General features: G+C 37.8%; 1 protein-coding gene across 5 annotated transcripts in view; it reads left to right on the top strand.

Moving 5' to 3' along the window:
* The window catches only part of SYNE1 (spectrin repeat containing nuclear envelope protein 1), a 414665-nt gene that overhangs the window by 133593 nt on the left and 257034 nt on the right, over positions 1-24038 (top strand). For 4 of the 5 annotated variants that reach the window (XM_054570132.1, XM_054570128.1, XM_054570127.1 and 1 more), the window contains 16 exons: positions 201-365; positions 827-979; positions 2215-2358; positions 4556-4729; positions 6619-6777; positions 7028-7192; positions 7539-7673; positions 8841-8999; positions 9213-9421; positions 10039-10147; positions 11913-12077; positions 14669-14836; positions 16276-16446; positions 17306-17446; positions 21215-21375; positions 23612-23762. In XM_054570132.1, the coding sequence (XP_054426107.1) occupies positions 201-365; positions 827-979; positions 2215-2358; positions 4556-4729; positions 6619-6777; positions 7028-7192; positions 7539-7673; positions 8841-8999; positions 9213-9421; positions 10039-10147; positions 11913-12077; positions 14669-14836; positions 16276-16446; positions 17306-17446; positions 21215-21375; positions 23612-23762 (2529 nt within the window). The remainder of the gene's footprint in view (positions 1-200; positions 366-826; positions 980-2214; positions 2359-4555; positions 4730-6618; positions 6778-7027; positions 7193-7538; positions 7674-8840; positions 9000-9212; positions 9422-10038; positions 10148-11912; positions 12078-14668; positions 14837-16275; positions 16447-17305; positions 17447-21214; positions 21376-23611; positions 23763-24038) is intronic. The other variant, XM_054570129.1, reaches the window with a different exon arrangement.

Genomic DNA, 24038 nt, shown 5'->3' with positions numbered 1-24038 from the left:
TATGACATAGATGTTCTTATAAAAATACATTCAGCATTTCTACTTTTGAAACGCTTTTAAAATTTAGCATTTTGAAAATTAGGATTTACCTTGAAAGTTTGCACAGATTTTCAAAGATATTTCTCTTAGGTTGGTCATTATCATATTCTTCATTAAACTGACTTCATGATTTACAATAGTGTGCCTTGTTTGTTGTTCAGGATTTTTTCCGAAATTTGCCTCATTGGATACAGCAACACACTGCCATGAATGATGCCGGCAATTTTCTGATTGAAACATGTGATGAGGTGGTTTCCCGTGATCTTAAACAGCAATTACTGTTGCTAAATGGGCGATGGAGGGAGTTGTTCATGGAAGTCAAACAAGTATGTCTTTCCAATTTATACACGCTTAAAATATGTGTGTGTTATAAATGTTGTGATGAACAGTCTGTTTAGAGACTATCTTATTATTATAACAAGGGCTCACTAAAGCAGAGTCCAGGTGTGGTTAGAACTGTTATATTTATATTTAGTCCTTTATTCTCTCCCCTTTATAATGGTGGAACATTACAGAAACGTGTAGTTCGATTAAGGATTATATTGCCATACGGGGTGTACATATATGGAACCACTCATGTTTGAAATAGTAATTCTTCACTTCTATGCTCGTTCCTTTTTTTGCTCTCACAGTAATTGGACTTCGGGTGTATCTAAAATAAGAATCAGGAATTAGAGTCTTTCTTGCCATATAGCAATTCCAGAAAGTATATAGAAGTGAAGGTAACAGGCTTCCAGAGTCTTGGCTTAATGATTTGCAGCGGTGCCCTCCCCGCTTTTCTTAACAGTACGCCCGAGCGGACGAGGTGGACAGAATGAAGAAAGAATACGCAGATTGTGTTGCTGCCCTGTCTGATTTTGCAGCTGAAGCCCACAGGAAACTTTCTGAGCCCGTCGAAGTCTCTTTTCTTAATGTCAAGTTATTAATTCAAGACCTGGAGGTGAGGGGACTTTCTGGACCGTAAAGTGAAAAACCTATTATTCTATTGTGAAAATAAAGACCAGTGAAATTATTCAAATCATTGCAAAGCTTTTCCTATGTCTCTTTTGATACGTGTGCATATCCTGATTTGTACCTCGAACATATTTTTTAAATTGTTTTCAATAAAAAATCTATTTGCCTTCTTTAAAGGTGTGTTTTGGCCATGAAGCAACGTCAAAATATTTTTTAATTTGGAGATATATTTTACAACCAAGTTATAAAGCGCTAGAAGAAAACAGGAAGCTATAGATAACACCTCTACATAAATGTCTCCAACAGTAAAGGATTTACTAAATGAATTGCACTATTTAAGTATTTTGTATACCCTGCAGCTCTCAAAATGAGGTAGCAAAAGAATATTTAATGACATGAAAAACTTTTCCAATATATTATTAAGTGAGAAAAGCTAAAAATATTATCATCCTTTTCTTTTTGTAGAAATTAAAAATGGATTCAAACACACAGGAAAAAACATTAATGATGTAATTAATGATGGGTTGTTGGCTCTGGTTATCACTGTGTGAAACTTTAAATTTTATTCTCCTAATTTATCTCTAGTTAATAAATTTTCTTCAGTGACAATGGTTATTTTTAGAAAATACATTTAATTTTTAAAGTCAGAGGAATTGCACCCTGGCTGGTGTGGCTCAAAGGATTGAGTGCCAGCCTGTGAACCAAAGGGTCGCCAGTTCAGTCCCCAGTCAGGGCACATGCCTGGGTTGTGGGCCAGGTCCCTGGTGGGGGGCATGTGAGAAGCAACCACACATTGATGTTTCTCTCCCTCTCTTTCCTTCTCCCTCCCCATCTCTCTAAAAAAAAATAAATAAAATCTTTCTAAATAAATAGACTCAGAGGAGTTGCCCTAAATTGTTAACATGCATTTACCTGATATAATGTTTATATACTACATTAACACATACAGTATGTTGAAAGTGTAAAGATTACTGCAGCATATATTTATGTTAAATTGAGAATTTTTGCTTTTTTTGAAGAAGGTTTTATTTATCTATATGACATTAGGAACATATAATGTATCAGTAATGAGGGAGAGCAATAACTAGAATCTCCAAAAGTTTATCATGAGTGCAGAATTTTACACAGTGCATGCTGACTTGTGCCCAGCCTTCTGTAGTGGGCTGAAATTAAGGGGAAATGTACCGCATGTTAATTTAGCCATTTCAATGATTCATGCAGGATATTGAGCAGAGGATGCCTGTGATGGATGCTCAGTACAAGATCATCACAAAGACAGCGCACCTCATTGCGAAGGAGAGCTCCCAAGAAGAAGCTAATGAAATGTTTGCAACCATGTCTGGGCTGAAAGAGCAGCTAACCAAGGTGAGACAATATTTTAATGCAGGAATCCATGTAAGGGACCAACGCTGCCACCTTCTCTGTCACCCATGGACAAATCATTTACCTGTTAACAAATCATGCTTTTTGTTCTTATTGTAATTTTGACTTAGTAACTTTGTCATCTAGTAACTGTGTTATGAGTTTTAAAAATGAAATGCTGGGCTGATACCAACTATTACTTCTGTTAATGTAGAAGTATTTGTAGCTGTATTTTACTAGAAAAGTAAGCCTCTTGATGGGGGACTGGGGACCAATTACATGTGATGAAGCAAAAGGGGGGAAGTAGAAGAGGAGGGAGGAAGAGGAGGAGATCATATATTTAAATAAGTAAGAATTCCAAAATGTCTTTTTTTTTCCGATCATTTATTTGATGTACCTTTACCCCAATAGTACTTGTGCTACTTTCTGCTTGCGTTGCTGCAGAGTGTTGAAAATGCTGCCCTCTTGGCCTTATGGAGCTGACCAGTGACTTAAAATATATACACTTAGCCACTTCTGGGCAGGGAACTCAAGGAATCTCAAGCATTAACCATAAGCCTTTTTTATTCTATTGAGGGATTTTTCTTAAGAGCTTTGGAAGTTCCACTGGGATTTTTTATGTATCTGTAGTTGAATTTTATGAAGCATGTGTTGTTTGCAAAGTGCATTTAGATTAGATAGCTAATTCCTGGTAAATATCTGTTAACTAAGAGAGAAAAAGTAAACAACAAATCGCCTATATGAAATCAGCAAGAGAGAATTAATGAAAAGGGAAATAACTGAGACAGGTTAATGTAGGAACAGTTGTGGTCTTGGAAAAAGAAAACTTAATTTGTCAAACCGGTATACATTAGAATGTTGATTTTTAATCCCTTTTATTTTAATATTCAAGTTACGAGGATGTTAAAGATTGGGTTCTGGCCAAGTCAACATTATCGATTTGGTAACCTGCTGGCAGCTCTCAGAGCCACGGCCTGGGCTTGCCCATCTTTGCCTAGACCAGGTTTAATGATTGAGGGCAGCCTCTGAGAGAGCACGTCGCACCTTTACACATATCTTAGGATCAGTCTGGCTTTCCTGTGGCTTCAGGTGTAGCATCATGGGAGGTTTTCTGCTGCATCCCAGAAAGATTTATAACTGCACACTTGTACAGATACAAGGTAGCAGATTCCCTACATTTTGTTCAGAATGATTTTAGCACCACCTTATTACAGTGGATCAGTTGCATTCTTTTTCTGAGTTTTCCTTCAGATAAAGTTTCCAAGAACATGAGAGCGTGATGATATTTATAATTTAAAGGGGAAATAAAGGAATGGTCTGGTAATAAGTGTGTGATTTTTCTTTCCCTGGTCCCCACAAGTTTTAATAATACTTTGGGACCAACTCGGAGTTAGATGAGGGAGGACAGGAAGTTCGTGGGGAACCGTGGGTCCTGGGTCCCCACGTAAAGTGACAAGGCGGATGCTGGGGCCCTGTCAGTCTCCAGGAGTCTCGTTATAAAAATAAAAATAATACAGACATAGAAAGTGACAACATTTTAAAGAAGACAGGTGACAGATAAGGGCTGGGCCAACTCAGACTAGGGAGATGTCCCCTAACATGGGAACCTTTGTGAATAGATTGGTATGTGACAGGGCATTTGGAGTGAGTAAGGTGTCAATCAGCAGGGAGCTCAGGGGAGGGAGGGAAGCACAAGGCCAATCTGGGAAGACGGAGTCAGGTTCGTAAGCTTCTCTGGAGTTAAAAGAGTTCAAGCAGCAGAGTTCTCGAAAATAAAGTTGGGAGGCACAGGCTAGTCTAGATAATATAATTCATGACTATCTTCTGTCCGGTTTCAAGGCTGACGTGAAGGAGGGTCGCACAGTTTACCAAGAGCCAGTTGATGCCATCTGGTTTGCTAATATCATTTAGATGGGAGATTGCTATCGAGATATAAAAATGTTGAAATACATTTTTACAAGAAAATCCTGTGGCATTTTTTTATCTCAGTGGTATAGTACTATTGTTTTCTACACGCAAATTTAACAGTACATAGGGAATGTCGTGAAACAAATGTCTTTGTACAAAATGACCATATCATTAACAAAAGCACAAAATGCCCATATCACTAACAAAAATGTTGCTGAGAGCTAAGAACAGTGCTCTGAGCTTGGGACACTGAGCAGCATTTCATGGAATTTTTGTCTTTCTATTTTTAAAGGTCAAAGAATGTTACTCCCCACTTCTTTATGAGTCTCAGCAGCTGTCAGCACCATTGGAGGAGTTAGAAAAGCAGATGACGTCTTTTTATGACTCACTTGGGAACATCAATGCAATGATAACTGTTCTGGAGCAGGAGCCACAATCTAGTGCTCTTTTTAAACAAAAACATCAGGTAAGAAAAAGTCCCTTTCAGGGGACACAGTTACTTTAAAGCATGGACGACAAGACTGAGGCAGTGCTTGAAGTGATAGAAATCCAGGGAGACAAGAAGTATTTTTCTAGAATAGTGCTGCCAGCTGAAAACAAAGATGCACCTTGTCCAAAGGTGAAAATCCTGTCTGCTACAGACAAAATAAGAATTACATATTAAAAGATGTTCTAGATACTGTACATTTTATATATTTAGATATATTATATTAAAAAATAGACAATTGCATTCCATTTCTGTCCAGTGTTTGTAATCTGTGTCTTATGAGATCTTTTCTTTACCTCTAGGACCAGGTCTGTGTTCACAGCCGTAACATTCTGGCAATGTGTTTGGGGTGCTAATCATTTTTATTTGTCTCGTTTTTTTGAGTAAGCAAATCTGGAGGCAGGGCAGCCTCCTCCTGAGTGTTGCAGTTAATTGACTCATTGTGTTGGTTTATTATAAATGAACTGACCCCGCAGGAGGGGGTGAAATGAATGGGCAGGTTTGCCACTGTATTAGTTGAAATAGATTCATGGCGGTGGGGGCAGGGCAGCATCACCTGGAGAAGGAGCAAAGAGGGAATCAGACAGGTACTCACATCTGAGGTCTGATATCTCAAATTACAGAGCCTTCATTTTCCTTTTTTCCTCACCTTAAAAGACCTAAGTTGAGAGTTTGTTCTGGAGATTACATTAGATATTCTATAAGTAGACTAGCACATAATGTATACCCTGTAATTAGTAGCAATTATTATTATTATTATTATTATTATTGATTATAAAGAGACGATTGTGCTCCCAAACCCTGTTGTAATGGATTCTCATCATATGGGATAAATATTATTTTTCATTTTGAGTCAGAGTGCCATTTCTTTCATTCCCTCACTGCTGTAAATTGCCATCAAAAGAATCCTCCTACAATTAAAATATTTAATATTTAATAATCTTTCTATGTTACTCTTTTACCTCCTAAACCTTCAAAAGAAGAGAGTATGTCCTTATTCTGTTTTGCCAAAGCAAAACAAAAAAATCTGCTCTTAACATTTGACTCGAGATTACCAAAACAAGTATCCAAGTGAGCCATTTGAAATCTTTCTCCAAAGCAATTGAGAATGTTAAAACCCAAAAGGTGCTCATGCACATCAAAAATTGACTGTCTTCCTCAGGCTTAGCTGGACCATTTCCATGCTATCAGCTGCAGAAATCACCATGATGCCAGGGTACAAATCCAATGTGGAAGGGCCATGTCGACGTTGCTTCTTGTCCTGCAAATGTGTGGCAGTTGCGAGTCCTCCCTAGCGCATCGGCCTGTGGCCTTTGTGGTTAGGGCCTGGGCTCCACCGTTATGTCAATGAGATCGATAGCTTGTGAACCTTAGGCGTTCAGACGGTGTATGTTTTAGTGTACACAAGTAATATATAATATTTTTGCATCTGACTCAGTAAAGTATAATAACGGGCGTTGGTGTTAAATTTATTTAGTTAGATTAAGTGCAGCTATATAGATTGATTTCATTATTGTTCTCTCAGTAAACCATAGACCTGTTAGTTGGTTGGAGAAATGCAGGCACCAGACAAGTAACAATTCTGATGCACTGTCATTCTCTTAATGTTAATAAGACAGACATGAAATATTAAAAAATCTCAAAAACTCAATGTGACATTTAAATGTCTTATATAAAAAGCCTTGACTTCAGTGATTGCTTAACGTTCTGAAAAAAATACCTCTCTGTGCTTTTGATTTTATTTATTGCTGGTTAAAAGCCTAAATGCTGTATAATGTTGTTCTATTAATTTTTAATGGTTACTCGTTTTCTTGTTCTTTCTTGCCTTTTAAATACTATCGTTATGGGTGTTTTTTTTTGTCTTGTAGGAACTGTTAGCTTGTCAAGAAAGCTGTAAGAAAACCATGACACAAATTGAGAAAAGCAGTCAAAGCGTTCAAAAGTTTGTGTCCTTGAGCAATGTGCTGAAGCATTTTGATCAGAGGAAGCTGCAGAGAGAGGTTGCAGATGTTCACGTTGCTTTTCAGGTGAGTTCTCTCCCTGAGTTAGAAAAGTGAATGAGGGAAAATACAAAGAACAAGGACACAGAAGCATTATGGCTCATGATGGTTTTTGGAAACCAACATTGTACTTCTTTTTCTACTCCTAATATTTGTTAATATTCAAAGGGGTTGATTATCCTTATTATAATGAAAGGTATTCGAGTGTTTTTCCTTAACAAAGCAATGCTTTAAGTGATGAGAAAGCATCACATTATGATTATTTTTATAAATCAAGAATATGGTAAAGAAAACTGGAGATTGGAAGAAGCATGTGGAAACCAACAGTCGCTTAATGAAGAAATTTGAGGAGTCTCGAACAGAGTTGGAGAAGGTCCTCCGAATGGCACAGGAGGGCCTGGAGGAAAAGGGGAACCCGGAAGACCTCCTGAAGAAACACACCGTGAGTCTATCCCTATGTTATGGAACCAAAGTGTGAGGCTCGCCCATTGGCCTCCCTGGATATTCTACAGAATTTGAAAATCACAAATTTTTTCCCCTAAAATATTAAAAAGTACTAGTTGAATTTTAGATGTGGTGGCTTCTGAGTCATAACTCTAGATGATTATAGTTTATCCCTGGAGACTAAAAAACAACAACAAAAAAACAGTAGTTGCTTGGAATATTTGACGAGGGCAGCAGCTGGCTAAGAGGCTTGTTTAGAGGTGTGGCTACTTCACTGTACAGCGTCTGACGCTGCCTTTTATCCAGCCCGACCCTCGTAACCACCTTCTCCCTCCGCCTGTCAGGAGTTTTACAGTCAGCTGGATCAGAGGGTGCTCAATGCCTTCCTCAAGGCTTGTGACGAGCTCACCGACATCCTGCCCGAGCAGGAGCAGCAGGGCCTGCAGGAGGCTGTGAGGAAGCTCCACAAACAGTGGAAGGTGAGGCGGGACGGGATGGGAACTTGGTGTCCAGTGACGGGAGGCCACATGAGGGTGTCGAGGTTCAGCTGTACGAGAGAGTTAGAAATTCAGGGAAGTCACCAGAGCTACTTCTCTTGTTAAAAAAATGAACTGGAACAGAACGTGGTGAAAATGATAGACTTTTGTTATTCTTATTTCTTAGTAACAGCAACTCTTTGTCATATTGCTTAAGAGTACGCTTTTCCTCTTCTGATTTTTCTTTTAGCAGGAATAATAAGAGCATTTAAGTTAGCAACATTTAGTGAACTCTTCTCATCTGAGTAATGTTAGGCATATTACTGAAAGTTTACCTCACATAATTTATACATATTCCTATTTGCTGTTTTCAAGGATTTTATCATCGGGGTTAGATGGTTATCATCTAAAAATATAAGTTAAAGAATTTATTGGTTAAGGATTCAATGATGAACTAAACATAATTCTTTTCCCCAAAGAACTTAGAGTCTGGTAGGGAAGATTATTAGTCACAAATAGTAAAAGTATAATATGTAATAAGTCCAGAAAAGTATAAACAATGGATTTAGGAAAGCTTTGCAGGAGAGAGGAGGGCCTACTTGGAAACTAAAAGCAAGAGACTCAGGTGACGAGTTCTAAGCTGGGACTTTAGGAAGAAACAAAGACCTAGGGGTGGGGGGTGTGAGGGTGAAACCATATTTCTTCCAATAATTGAACCCAATAATAACTAAACCCAGTAAGATTTCCTTGCTTCCCCTTTGTGCAGTGGGTGTCATGTCTGTCCTGCTGCCTCACAGGGTTGTTGCCAAAATTAAAAGGGACACATGCTGGGGAGAGGGTATGTGTCATCTACGTGTGATTTAAATCTAGATGCAAATCTGCCTTTTTCCACCTACCCCTAAGCCTCAATGGTCTAATCTTAAAAGCGGGAACATTAGCACTGCGTGCGCCATGGTAACAATGAAGCAGACTCATCACAGCCTACCCCGCAGTAGGATGGAAGGATACGCTGGGGTCCCAGGGCCCAGAGAAGTACACAGCTCAGAGGCTCGGTGCAGGCGGTGCTGATGGGTGTAAAGAGAATATTCTGTGGGTTTTTGTCACTTCAATTGGAAATGCACATCACCAGTAATGGCATCACATGTTTCCGAATCTTCCCGTGGAATGCAGGATCTTCAAGGAGAAGTCCCGTATCATCTGCTCCGTCTGAAGATTGATGTGGAGAAGAACAGATTTTTGGCCTGTGTAGAGGAATGCAGAACTGAGCTGGACCGGGAGACCAAGCTGGTGCCCCAGGAAGGCAGTGAAAAGATCATTAAAGAGCACAGGGTACGTCACACGTGAGTGCAGTCATGCAATGTCACATTGTATTGTCACCTAAGGGATATAGCAGACACTTTGGTTTGGGTCTGGAAATGCTAAATAGCTTAATTACTTTACATTGATAGTCTAATGGAATCTTCCTTTGGTTTTTCTATGAAAATATAGAAACATTGTATGGCTTTCTAACCAGGGTTGTACAAATGTTTATTGCTCTATTAGACTTTCTTCAGTGACAAAGGTCCTCATCATCTCTGTGAGAAAAGATTGCAGCTCATTGAAGAACTGTGTCTGAAGCTCCCAGTCCGGGACCCCGTAAGGAACACACCTGAGGCCTGTCACGTGACCCTCAGAGAGCTCAGGGCCGCCGTGGACATCACCTATGCCAAGCTTGTGGAGGACGCAGACAAGTGGAAGGACTACACCAGCAGGTAACCTGGGAATCGTTTCTAACAAGGGCACAGTCTATCTTAATTCTGTTCAATCAAAGATTATTACGCAACAAGAAATGACATGTGTTTCGTTGTGTGCAACAAAGAAAATCAGATTATGTGATGTTGCCCATGTTCTTCTATAAAAATGCTTCATTCAGTAAGAATGGGTTTCAGTTGTAAACAGTGAAGCACTTTGTTTCCAAGTGACTCAGTGAGGATCTATTTGAGGCAGAATTGCTTCATCTCTTTCTCTTGAATTAGTACATCTCCCTAAAGGCGGACTTCTGACTCTTCAGGGCGATGTCTCACTCCGGCGGGGACATGTGAGGCCAGACCTCCAGGGGTACCGTCCTTCCTCCCAGGTGCCCAGGCCCTGGGATGGACGCACGTTTTTCCTCAGCTGAGCTCTGCCTGCTCTCCTTTCTTTCTCCCCACAAGTGACTCCGTAGAGGTGGCCACCTCGGCCCTGAGCTTCACGTTTCTTTAAAAAACAGCTTCCAGAAAATGTGTCCATCAGTTTGCTCAGTTTCCATGAATTAATTCAAAATATAAAATGTATTCCAACCATCCTGATGTGTTCTTCCTTGAATATGATAACTCCTGTGTTATTTCAGAATCTCTGAGCTCTCATCTTGGATCTCTGCAAAGGAGGCACAATTGAAGGGGATTAGGAATGAGGCCATCGATACTGCCAACCACAAGGAGGTTAAACGGGCTGTAGAGGTAAGTTCGGAGACATTTTTTGTTACTGGAAAATTTCTGTTAATAAAAAAATGATAGACAATCTAACTGATGTCTTTTTTTACTTTCTGTAAAAAATTAAGTTCCTGAAAATTAACTTAAAAATAAGTGTCCCGTGTTACTGTGAGAACTGCTGGGATTTTTTTCTCTTGGATCATTGTTGGCTTTGAGATTCAGCCATTCTCGGTGGTGCTTTTAATGCATCTTTAGCTAATGGGGAATCCCGCAAGGAAAATTGTATGCATGGGCGTACAACACAGCAGAGATGTAAGAACTGTTACGGAAGAAAAAGAACACTCGTTTTTTAATACAATACATTTTAGCTATTCGAAAGCCAGGTCACAGACAATGAGGGATCGGGGCAAGATCTCTAAGCATTCTTTTTATGTCACATTCAGCCTGGATCGGATCACCCCCTTTGAGCTTGGGGACAGCCTGATAACCCAGCTGTGACGGAGCCTCGGGTCTAAACCAGTTTGCATTCTGTGAATGGCGCACAACCACCCTCTCCCTCTTAGCATCACTCTTAATATAACAGACAGATGCTATTGTGGAAACTTTTTATCTTTCTTTTTTTTTGAACCCTTGCAAGTCTCATAGTTGCTATTAATGAGACCCTTTTTTTTTCTTTCTGTTTCTATCCTCTAAGATTCATTTTTGTATTAAAATTATAATCCCCTTAAATACTAGAAGTGCTCAGTAAAATCATGCTTTACCATTGGAAGGATATCTATACAGGGTGGGGCAAAAGTAGGTTTAGAGTTGTTTGTATGGAAAAAGACATGCAGGCTGTGATTATTACAAAAGTTTATTAACTCTGTATCATGTACTCACAACTGTAAACCTGCTTTTGCCTTGCCCTGTACTTCCTACTCATTGCTATTATAGCGCAAACAAAATTCTCATTGTAGAAGGAAGTGATAACTTGCTTCTGGAACCAACTGTTTTGTAGCTGGTATGATTTGCCCCCTAAGACCCTCTGTAGCAAAATGTGTGGTTGGTTGGAGACCACCCTGCCCTCGTGCTATCCAGAGTGGGTGTAGGAAGGACAGGCCACCCGAATCACTCTCCCCACGACCCTGCCTTACAAGGGCCAAAGCCACAAAGGCTTTCTGGCGTTGCGTTGGCCAATAAACCTTCCCTTCCTGGAGGAGAGTTGTGATCCTTTCTGTGCCTCTTACTGTCTGGGGCAGTGACTGCTAGAAGCTAATAAAAATGAGGCATAATATAGGAGTTCATGAAGTTAAATCTGTAGGTTACCTATAATAGTATCCAACAAGTAAGCTGTTCCATAAAAGAATTAGCTGACTAAAAATGATTTTTTTTCTTTTCTTCAAAAAATACCATGTTCCTTCCAGCTCACAGAAAGTAAAGTAACAAAAAATACTTATATATTTTAATTCTCAATGTTGGTATCACATATTCTTCTCCAGGACCTTTAGAAGTGTCTTTGTTGTGGTCCAGGGAATCTGTAAATATCTAGCCATGTAATGATGAAGGTAAGTTTTTGGTATAGAGAGTACTGACTTTACACATAAGATACTGGTATTGGAGAAACATTTCTGTCTTGCACCTGTAGATTTTTGTGAAAGATCAAGCAAAGTAAAATAAGCAGGCATTCCACTGGTAAATGAATGTCTGGCATCCATACCTCCACCTCACGTGCCTTTTCTGGTTGAATCCATTCTTGCTGGAAAGTTATGTTCACAACTGCATTTTGTTCATTAAAAGAGTTCTTTCATTCCAGGAGATAAGAAATGGTGTTACCCAAAAAGGCAAGACTCTCAGCTGGCTGAAATCCAGGCTTAAAGATTTGATTGAAGTTTCTTCTGAGAAAGAAGCCCAAAAGCGGGGAGATGAGCTGGCAAAATTATCCAGTTCCTTCAAGGCTCTCGGAACTTTGTTGTCAGAGGTATATCATTTGCACTCTAAACAGTCAGTTCTGAGAGAGGAATCAGGAAGGTCTGTTCTCTTTCAGTTGTAATTTGCCTAGTAGGTTTATAATGAAATCTTAGTTGAAATGGAATAGTTGATATTTATTTATATGAATATTGGTGGGAAGGATGAGTAGAATGTTGGAATTATGGTCTATGTCATTATTGGATATGTTAGTTCAGATTAATGATCTATAGCTGAAGTACAAAGCTATATGTCAGAGCCATACCTTTTTACTCTTACTAAAAGCATTATTTCATAGTCAATTTAAGGTACATCATGGAGGTTCGGAACTCAGGCTTGAGAATCAAACAAACTCACTGTTTAACTCTGATACCCTATTTCATATGTAACCTTGAGCTTGACATTATGAATCTTGAGCTTGTCATTTCATGTCTTAATTGTAAAAGAGGATGAAAAATGTGCCAAAAGGTGATGTCAAGAACTGAATGCAATAAGTATATAAAACATTTAATATGGTGCCTAGAATAGAATAAATGCTTATAACCAATGCTTAGTAGTAATAAAATATTCGATGTTTAGTCTGCAGCCTCGTAAAATTTCTTTTGGACAAGACATACTTGTTTTAAACTTCTTGATATACATTTCAGTGTTTATATTCCTTTATAGATTAGAATATACAAACCCATTACTTCATTTCTAATGAGGCCAATTCCACCCTATTAGGTATTTTTTGTCAGCCAGAAGACTTTTACTGACCAGATTGTTGTACAAGTCTAACGGGCTTGTGCCTGAAAGATAATATAAGAATGTAAAGTTGAATAGCTAGCTATCGGTATTTCTTGAAATCATTAATAAACTTGCAAAAAATAATGATTAATTGAATGACTACAGAGTCCCTTTATTCTGGAGTTCTCTCTAGCTGTCCCTAATGTAACAGTTTGATAGTTAACCTTTTATATTTTTAATCCATGTAGACCTGCCAAAGACTCTGTAAGTGAATTTACATAGGCAAAATATACTCTCAACTACTTGTGATTTTCGTTTTATGTGATAATTTTGATATGTAACATACAGTATTCTTAAGAATTTTTGACAAATTGAAAACAGCAACAGAATTAATCAAATTTTGGAACATAAGCTATCTTGACCCTTTAATGACCCACCTTTCATAGCAGTAATCAAGTTCAGGTTGTTGCCACTGCCATACTTTAAGTGAAATTCTGATATTACTCTTCTCTATTCTTTCTTTGGCCAATAAGGTAAGAATAAAAGTAAGTATAATAATACAAAAAGTAAATATATGTACAGGTGATCCTTGATCCAAGATCTACCAAATGGTTTTAGTCGTGCCAAAACATTCATTTATATTTTGTTATAGACACACAACCCCTTTGGCATCCTTTCAATTTAAAAATTATTATTCGCCCAAACATTTACCAAGGCCGTTTATTTGCTTTATCTTTCAAGTACTCTCATGGGACCTGTAGCAACAATCTCTGTCTAACAAATGCAGGCACGAATTCTTTGCACAATCATGTGTATTAAATTTCTATAGAGTTCATATTAATACCCTTTTTGTTACTTAAACACTTAGAGCAAAAAAGGGAGGAACAGAGAAAATGAAAGATTCTGTTCATGTAAATATTTATATAAAAAGATGAATTTGACACATTCAGAGCTTCCTTCGATTACCATCTAGTTAGTGTTTAAATTAATGTTGAAAACAAAGTGTTTGCAAGTGTCGAGCACAAGAAAAAAGGCTGTGGATTAACAATATATAATGAAAAGTCGCTTCTTTTAGCAGAGTTGTGACTTACCGAGAACTGTCTGGTTTTGATAGGGTTTTATTGTGTTTGCTTGGAGAGCAGCATGCTCCAAGTTACCTGGAGCAAAATCAGAGCAGAAGAGGGTCACAGAAAAAAAGAGCCTAAGAAAAGGAGACTCTGGCAGCTTCTGAGGAGGACAACGATGATACAATGTTAAAACGATGATCTCAGTGAAGATGGAGGGGTAGACTTTGGAAACAAAAGAGGCTGGTAAACTACCATACAGGATGCTGAAAGTAGGCAGAAGACAAAGCTGAAAATGGAGGAAAATGACAAGATAAAGAATCCACTAAAGAACTACAAAATTAGAAATGATAGTGATGTTTTATATAGAAATATTGGAAGTGCATTTTCAACAAATACCCTGTTAGTTCTTTTTCCTCTATACAATTTTTTCCCTTACTTTAAATAGGTTAAACTTAACTTTCTTACAATGCACTTATTTTAAATAATTAGGTTTTTTAATAATTAGTTAAAAAAAATACTTAGAATTAAAGGGATCCAGGAGACAATATATACAGTGTTATTATCCTGCCTTGATTTCAAGGGTGAGGAGGTTTTTAATACAGCACACGGCACCATGTCAAATGAGGCTTGCAGTTCCCATAAGTGACTATGCAGTTGAATAATGATTAAAAATGCCTTAAAATATATGAGAGAATAAAGGTCAGGCATCTGTGTACATACTTCAAGTTAATGAGAAAGACTTTACACATACTCTTTAAAAATTTTAAGATTACATGAGCATATGATTTACAATTTTTTCATGAAAACCTAGGTTGAAAAGATGTTAAGCAGTTTTGGGGACTGTGTCCAGTACAAAGAAACAGTCCAGAGTTCCCTTGAAGAGTTGCTTGCTGGACCTAAAGAAGCCCAGGAAGAAGCCGAGAGGATCTTGGACACGGAAAACCTGTTCGAAGCACAGCAGTTGCTCCTTCATCACCAGGTAGAATGCCTCCTTCCCCGGTGGATCGGTGGATCGTTGGTGACTGACAGAACCTGAGGGAGCCTCAGGGTAGCAACCGGGTGAGGGTGAGGGCAAGGGCAAGGGGGCGGGTGCGCTGGAAGGAGCCCTGCTGAATGGTTAAATACTGAATATTTCAAAGATCCTGCAAGATAAATGCTTAGCCCGAGTGATTTCCTGGTACCAAAAAGGCCAAGAAATACCATGAAGGGAGAGTTGATTTAGCTATGGAAACCTTCATAAAACTGACAAATTGTCCTTTTCATTTGCCAGTTTTATGAAGGAAGCATAGAGGTAATTGTTTCGTATTTGAGATCAATATTCTTCTGTCGTTATATTAAAGTCTCACTTTTCAATTCACAATTTTGAATACATCTTAGTTTGGGAAGCTGCAGCTTACATGAAGTGCCAGCCTATTCAGGGAGTTGGCTTATATAGGGTTAGAACTGGAAGTGAAGAAATTCTGGTATGTACATTGATAATAAGCAATTGGAATCATCTTCACTTGTCAAACTCAATATAAGTGGAAGTAAAATTCAAATAAAATATTTTAATGGCAAAATTCTAGCTAACTTAATATATAACAAATGCTAGCTAATTATAAATATAATTATATATAAAAATGGGAGTTATTTTAAAAGTGTACATAAAATGGCAGCTTCTGGGCTTTCTAGATATCTAGATAATTAATAACTGTAAAAAGGCTGTGAGTACAAAAAAACTTAATGCTTGATATTACATTGTTCTCAATTATTTTAAAAGTTGTGTTTGGGTTTCAGTTTAAGTCAGAGAAATATGAGATTGTAGATACTTATATTTTATGACTTCACATTTCTTAGATCAACTGTTTGGTTATGTGTGTGTTTATTTGTGAAAATTCATGAGCTGTACACTTGAGATTTGCATACCATTCTGTTTGCACATTATAATTCGATAAAAATTTATTTTAAAACATAACTTTCCCCAGACAGCCCAGCACATTAATCATTCTGCATGTGCCCAGGAATGCAACTTCTTAATATTAGCACTTTTTAGAGCATAAATAATTTTAAAAATGAAGTTAGGGCTTTGTGTGTTTAAGCAGAAAATCATCATTTTCGGAGAAGAGTGTCAAATGAATAGTTCTGCCAAATTCCTTCTGGAGTTTTGCACAAAGTGCCTGCATTTGCACACCGTTAAAACACCAAGACCAAATTAATTACATTGTTTACCATTTACAACATAAAACTATGTATAAATAATGTCCATCTTTGACTAATGCACCATCTTCATTGCCAGTTTTAACTGGTCATGAGGCTTTAAAACAGCTGGGGCCCACGCTGCATGAGGTTGGGCATTTTGCACCTCTCCTAATGCCTGGGCGTCTGTGGCCCTGCTCAGAGAGTAACACTTAGGTCCACCTGTTGAACAAATGTTTCCAGCAAAAGACAAAGAAGATCTCTGCAAAGAAGAGGGACGTGCAGCAGCAGATGTCGCAGGCTCAGCAGGGAGAAGGCGGGCTGCCCGGCCAGGTCCAGGAGGAGCTGCGGAAGCTGGAGAGCACCCTGGACGGCCTGGAGCGCAGCAGGGAGAAGCAGGAACGCCGCATCCAGGTGGGAGACCGGAAATCCAGGGCTGCAGTAACTTCCGGGCACGGGTTTCCTCTCCTGCTCGTAGGAGAAAACGTTTGTTTCCACCGATGATGCTCCATTTAAGCAGCACATCAGCCTTATGAGATGGGTATTATAATTAGCAAACTTTGCAAGTGTGGATGCTTCCATAAGAGTTTGAGGACATGACTCCAAGTCACATATCAGTGATCAGTTATAAAGCCAGGATTTTAATTCACAGTAGTCTGAATCCAGACATTGACAATGAATTATTTCATGTTTCCCAGTCCAGCAGCCATGCTGCTAGACTTTACTGTGATCTTGACACAGTACCTGAAAAAAGCTTTTGAATTTTGCCACCTGCTTTGCAGCCCACTTCTCTTTCTTCCTCTTCTTTTGTCTCCTTTTTTCCTCCCCTCCCCTCCCCTCCCCTCTCCTCGCCTCCCCTCCCCTTTCTTCCCCTCCCCTCCCCTCTTCTCCTTTCCTTTTATTTCTCCTTTTTTTCCTTCCTCCCTGCTTTACTTGCTTGCTTGTTTCCTTTCTTCCTTTTTGACACAGTATGGGAGGCTTTCTTTTCCTTTGTCCCTTATCTACATTTTAAGTACTACCCTTAGATTCATAGGACGTTATAGCTGGTAGAAAACTTAGAGCTCTAGTCCACATATACTCTTTTTGTAGATGAACTGAGACTCAAAAGGGATATTCTTGTAGAAGCCATTAGGATCGTCCTTGTTCAGAGTAAACGTTGAACAGACGTCACTAGAAGTTGACAGCCTAACAAAGAATGGAAATATGAACACTATTTTGTGACATATTTTGATAATGCATAACATTATATACTGTTTATGTTTTTCAAATTTAGGTCACATTAAGAAAATGGGAGCGATTTGAAACCAACAAAGAGACAGTGGTCAGATACCTTTTTCAAACAGGGTCCAACCATGAGCGCTTCCTGAGTTTCAGCAGCTTGGAAAGTTTATCGTCAGAACTGGAACAGACAAAGGTATATCATCAGGAAGACATAGAGTCCCTCGGTACTCATTCAGAAGAAACACTGTGTTTCCACTCCCTATTACTATTAATTATTATAATTATGCATTTAATCAACAAACAGTTACTGTTTATTGATCATCCACTCGTGAATACACTGGTCAAGTTTCTCTGGGAAATGAAAACATAAATAAGATTTAAACAGCAAGAACTGAGAGAAAGTTTTCATTAAAATGGGAAATGGTTCCCTAGCAGATGGATGCATTACAAATTTTTCTCCTGAAGACAGTGATGTTTTTACCTGAATCTTGAAGGGCAGATGAAGACATAGAAAAACAGAATTTGGGGCAGATAATGACCATTTCCTGGAATGAGAAATGACCTAAAGTATAAAAGTGTTAGATATGGGATTCTATGCGTAAAGCAGGAAAGATGGAATACAGTTGTAAAGCAAAGACTCTCCAGGTAACCTGGAGCACTTAAAGGATTTTAAGAAAGAGAGTCATGTGATCAGAGCTGTACTGTAGGGAGATGAGTTTTCAAGCAGGAGTAGAAAACTGAAAGGGTGAAGACTGGAGTCATGGAATCCAGTTAGAAAGCTGTTGCATGTGGGCATTGATACGGACCTGAGTGAGGGTAGAGGGGATGGGCAGTGGGGGCAGATGCAACAGACAGAGAGTGAAGGCAAAGAAGACGATGCCCAGGGTTCCGAGTCTACAGAGGCAATGGGAGTGCGACGGGAACTTGAGGGAGTAGCCATCGTGGGGAAAGATGACCAACTCTGTTTTCAACATAATGTGTTTGAGGCTCCTGGGGAGGATCCTAGAGAGTGTGTTGTTGAGTCCACCGTGAACTCCAGCCTGTAGGCTAAAGGCCACCGACTCTCAGAGCAGACAACAGATTTGTACAAAGCATTTAGGGACTTGCACAGGTTGTTTTGGTTCCTGCTTTTGTGTTTTGGGTTTATAGAAAGGCTGAATTAGCATTAAAATGTGTCAGCCACCGTATAAGAAAGAAGACTCTTAGCCTTTTACAACCTTTAGGACGTACACCCTTGTGCTTCTGTTTTCTTACCAGTGAAAGGCTTTTCTGCATTTCATACTGCTAATTTTTTTATTGTTTCTCTTATTATTAACTCCCTGGGGAATTTGAAGTTTTACAAGGCTACATAATTTTTCAACTCTGTATGATTTTTATCAAACATTTAAGTAGAACATTTTTAATTTTAATTATTTTATATATTGAAGTATATCAGGCTTTTTAAAAATAAACACAACTATAGTTATTGGGTCAATTATCACATGGGGGTTCCATGCGGGGTACACCCTATGGCTCTAGTTCCTTTGAATCAGTTTATCAGTGACAAATGCAGCAAATGTAACCTTTTACTCTTACCATTAAAACTTAGCCCATGATCCTGCATATGGGATTGATTTAATAATATCAACTAACAGTAATTGAATATATATTATATGCTGGTCTAATCACTTGATGTTTATCATCTTCTTTAATTTCACCCAAATCATTGTAAAGAATAGGTACTATTATTAATCCCATTGTATAAAGAAGGACATATAAGACACACAGTTGTTAATGAATTTATCTAAGATTTTAGGATTACTCACTGGTGAGTTTGGGATTCAAACCTAAGAGGCCTGAGTCCAAAGCCCAGACCCTTAGCTACTACATTCTACCTTCGTTATAAACAGGTGCTGCTGCACAAGCACTTGTAAGGTAGAAGAATTGTTGTCTATTTCTTTGCTCACTTGTCGTTGTTAATACAGCCTTTATTCCAGTTGTAGCCCTGGAGTGGTTGTGCTGAGAAGCTTTGCTTTCTGCCTGCCAGAATGTGGGCGGGTGTTCATGGCAACATCATGTTTAATTTTCACAACAAGGCTTTGCTGATGACTTAAGGAACATTCGGAGAGTTATGTGTCTTAAGGTCCCGTAGCTAGCCAAGGCCAGAGCCTGGTCTCAGCTCCAGGCCTATCTGATGCTAGAGTCCAACGTTTCCTGCTGCATGCTGCCACCACTCACATCGCCTTCTTAGGATGTAGATATAAAGCCTCACAATGTCACTCTGCTTTCATTTAAATTTGGTCTTTATCAACACCATTCTGTTCTTTGGATTCCCTTGTGTTGTCCTTGCCCCATTCAGAGCTTGCACAGGGCTCTTAGATGAATGTATATGAAAAATTTCAAACATAGCTCCACTTTCTCCATGGTTTTTCCTTGGTTCTGAAAAACACTAAGGGAAAAAAAAATACTATTTTATACTTCTGATTCCATTCGTGGGATTCTGAAAGATTATGCTGTGAATTTGGTCTTCATTATTGAATCTATGGTGACTGTAAGCTCACATTTAGCAATAGTGGGTGCTCATAAGCTCAGAATTTAAAGTTGTGACCTTAGCGAATACCATTACCATATTTTAGGATATTGTAAATCCCTCTACTATAAGGAAGCTGTACTTATCCATTTTTATTCTCTTAAATTACAGGGTATTCTCTAAAATAGTGTTGATATTTCAATGAGGACATTGAGTTTTTCAAACATGAAGTTATAATAGGGATTATTTAGTAACTCAATCTTATATGGCATTAGGTAACAATTCTGGGAGATGCTCTATGGAAAGAGATGGCTATTAGAAATTGACTTTAAAAAATTATTTACATTGGATTTCTACATTACCTACTTATTAGAGGGTTGTTTGTGATCAAAATTTAAACCTCCTGTGAGATTTTCTTGCATGAGAAGAAATGAGACCCTAATTAATCTTTTTCACTGAAGATTATCTCTTGATTTACATTTTTTAATTCGGCATTGAATATATTTACCTGGCAATATTCAAGTAATAGCTAAAATTTACCAGTGCCTCAAATATATTCATTTCCAGTTAAGGTAGGTCACTATTGCTGAAAATCACTGTGTGAACTTGATGAATGAGTCAGTCCTCAGTTTTACATGAGGGACATAAAAAATTATGATAGGCACTTGCCAGAGTGCCAGGCACTTAAAAATGAAGTGGCTAATTTAATGCTGACACTGACCTTACAAGAAAAGCGTCACTGTGTTATATATGGAAGAGCCAAAACCTGAAAACTAATTCACCAAAATCAGAAACTAGTAATTCACAAATCCAAGATTCTAGTCCAGGTTTGACTGGTGCAAAAAATTATCTTCTTTCCATCATGTAGACTGTGGCCATATAGAAAATAAGTTTAACAGCATTAAGATCAGATTATATCTCTTTTAAGCAAAGTAGTTAACAAAATATTCCTTTAGAGTAAATAACAGTGATACTCTGAACTGACCCAGATATTCTTCAATTGCATAAACAAATATTTATATGTATTGCCCTAGACATTTATTACCTTTATGATTGAAGAAATCAGCCTCTATTGATCACCACCTGAACTGGCCTGTAATAAACGAACATATTTGTGAATAAGTTAATTATTATAGTGAAGCTCAAAATTATAAACAATAAACTCAAACCAGGAAACAGTGAAAAAATATTTTTGTGAGAACTGTTGGATAACTGTGCAGGCCTAGATCTGCTTGTGTATATAAAATAAAAATAATGTAGCAAAGTCTATTCTGTCTATGATGAAAACACATTGGTCTTATTGCTCAATACATTATATGCTAATGTTCATACATGTATGAATCTATCCATCCATCTAATCTGTGGGAGACTCTGTAGTACATATGTGCAGTTCATCTGAGGGCAGAGTTTAATAGAAAATGTCTTCCTAACAATTATAATCTATTTTTCTAGGAGTTTTCTAAACGAACAGAAGGTATTGCAGTTCAGGCTGAGAATCTTGTGAAGGAAGCTTCAGAGATACCACTTGGGCCCAAGAATAAGCAGCTGCTTCAACAGCAGGCCAAGTCAATTAAAGAGCAAGTCAAAAAATTAGAAGACACACTTGAAGAAGAGTATGTGCTTGACAAGTCCTAACCTTTCTTCTCTGAGATAAAATTTCGTACAGTTTTTCCTGTATATTGTATTCAAAATATTATTTTAAAATCTCAACGTGTCTGTGTAGTTCAGCATGTTTTGAGGAAATAACTCAGAATTCAAAGATAAATTCCACCAACACAGAACCCAACATCTATAACATAACAAAGCAGAAAAACATAAGGGATGTGGTTTTTGCATCGTAAACTGATTCTGTTGGTGAAAAAGCCATATCTATTAAATTTTGTGGCCTTCATACATTGGAGAGGGAATCTCAAAAAAGAACCAATAATGAAAATAACTTTTTTTACTATATTTTGCTGTTGTCGCCAGTTAGAAGGAAGACAAGATATTTTGGTTGTATAGATTCTGAACCTAGATACATACAATGTAGTCCAAATGTCTTCATCTCCAAGGTCACAAAGCTTGTTAACAGTGCCTCAGTGCTCAAATTCCACGGAGAGAGATTCTGTTTCCAAAAATTAACCTCAAAAATCTATTTTATTTAGAAATATTTGATATATGTTTGCCTAAAAAGGAAAGCAAGAATAGTTGGGCCTATGGCAGCAATTTTCAACCTTTTCATCTCATGGCACACATTACTAGTTACTAAAATTCTGCAGCACACCAAAAATATATATTTTTTGCTGATCTGACCAAAAATAGGTATAATTTTTATTCATTCAGACCAGATGGCTATTGTTGTGTTGGCTATTGTCATTTTTTAACTTGACAATCTAGGGGAAAAAATAGGTACTGCATGTTTTAAAAGTTCTTGCAGCAAACTGGTTGAAAATTGCTGGCTTATAGTTTCCTGTTATGTACAAAATACATACAAAAAATTTAAAGGGAATAAACATATGAGAATATGGCCATGGCCAAGGTTCCTCAAAATAATATGACTGAACATTTCTATTTTAAAAGTTGTTTAGTGGCAAATCATTGATACATTCTTAAGGTATAGACATAATTTTTAAGATGGATTTTGAAATACAAAATTTGTTTTTAATACTCTTTAACACCTTGAAATTAAGATTGTACATTGTCTAAACTTTAAAGTCTGTTCAATAATTTATTTAAAGGAAATTATGACTCTAAACTTTGAGAACTTTAAATATTAAGTATTATTCATCAAAGTATGGAAATAGTAAAACTTAGAATTTATTAGAAAGGAAGCTACTTTTATGAATAATGTTCATTTGCATCTTTATTTTATTTAGAAACTTGCAATATAACATAGTTTGCATTACCTGTACTGATGAGAGCATTAGGTACATCCAGGGTATACATTTGAGACTGCAATATTATTGAATTTGACAATCAATGATGCCATTGTATTTTTCTTGATGTCTTCAAGTGCCTTTTGGTAAACAAGAAAATTCACTTTTTTTTTTTTTTAAGCAAAAGACTTAGTGCAATGATATACTATAAGTTTCTTACTCTTTTTCTAAACTGAAAGCCATAATCACATGGTTATATATGCAGAGCTATTACAAACTGGAAATCTATAGTTAAAGTTTTGTTCACTAGATTTCTTACAAATAAAGCCCAAATTCTCTAAAAGCAGTTGGGGTGCTCATGTTCAGGGATTTATAAAAGTATTTTGGAATCAAGACCTGAGAGATATGTAAGAATAGCTGAAACTATAGATTATAGATTATAAGTGACAGGCTTAGCTCTAATGATAGAACGTTCCCTGCCTGTTAGCATGGAATTCAAGTTACAAGCTCTATCTTAATTCACAAAGATGCATTTTATAAAGATCTCAGCGCATAAATCATCCCTGTAGTGTTTCTCTTCCAAGAGCAAGAGGACCGCGTCCGCAAAAGCAGGGCTGCTAGAAACCGGTGTGCGCTTGAGCGGATGTGGGCAGTTCACTTAAAGGAGTCCTGGCGCCTGCTCGTCACGTAGAGCTGAGCTAGGTTATACCTGGATTCCAATCCCTTCGGACCCAGCAATATTTTGTTCAAAGCACCGTTCCATTCATAACACGATATAATGCTATCTTGTTAAGTGCTCATTCTCAGAGGAGATAGGCGAGAACTGACAAACTCACCTGCTCAAAGGTGTAGTTTTTTCCCTGTTCTAATAGTTTAAACTGCGACATGGTTACAAATGTCTTAGCTATCTTTTTACCTGGTGATTTAAAGGAAAATGTATTGTTGTTCTTTATTAAAATACTGCATTTTATTTACTTAACTTGGTTAATTTTAGTATTAAAACCATGGAAATGGTGAAAAACAAGTGGGATCATTTTGGCAGTAATTTTGAGACCCTGTCCATCTGGATAACTGAGAAAGAAAAAGAACTCAATGCCTTGGAAACTTCGTCATCTGCCATGGACATGCAAATCAACCAAATTAAGGTGACCTGCTCACGCATTCGTTGTACTTGTAATCCATGCCTAGTTTTTCCAAGCCGCTTTCTGCTCTGGCCAGGTAGCCCAGTTGGTTAGAGCACTGTCCCAATACACCAAGATTGCATTTCAATTCACACGCGAGAATCAACCAATGAATGCATAAATAAGTAGAACAACAAATTGATGTTTCTCTCTCTCTCTCTCTTTCTCTCTCTTTCAAATCAATAAAAAAAATCAATAAGTAAAAGAAAATGCTTTAAAAAAAACCTCCTTCCTTACATT

The sequence above is a fragment of the Pteronotus mesoamericanus genome, unplaced genomic scaffold (genome assembly GCF_021234165.1).
Source record: "Pteronotus mesoamericanus isolate MK-2021 breed Mesoamerican mustached bat unplaced genomic scaffold, CSHL_Meso_final contig_20, whole genome shotgun sequence".
Lineage (NCBI taxonomy): Eukaryota > Metazoa > Chordata > Mammalia > Chiroptera > Mormoopidae > Pteronotus > Pteronotus mesoamericanus.
Note: the sequence above shows the minus strand (reverse complement) of the source record. Positions and strands in the feature narration are given on the sequence as shown.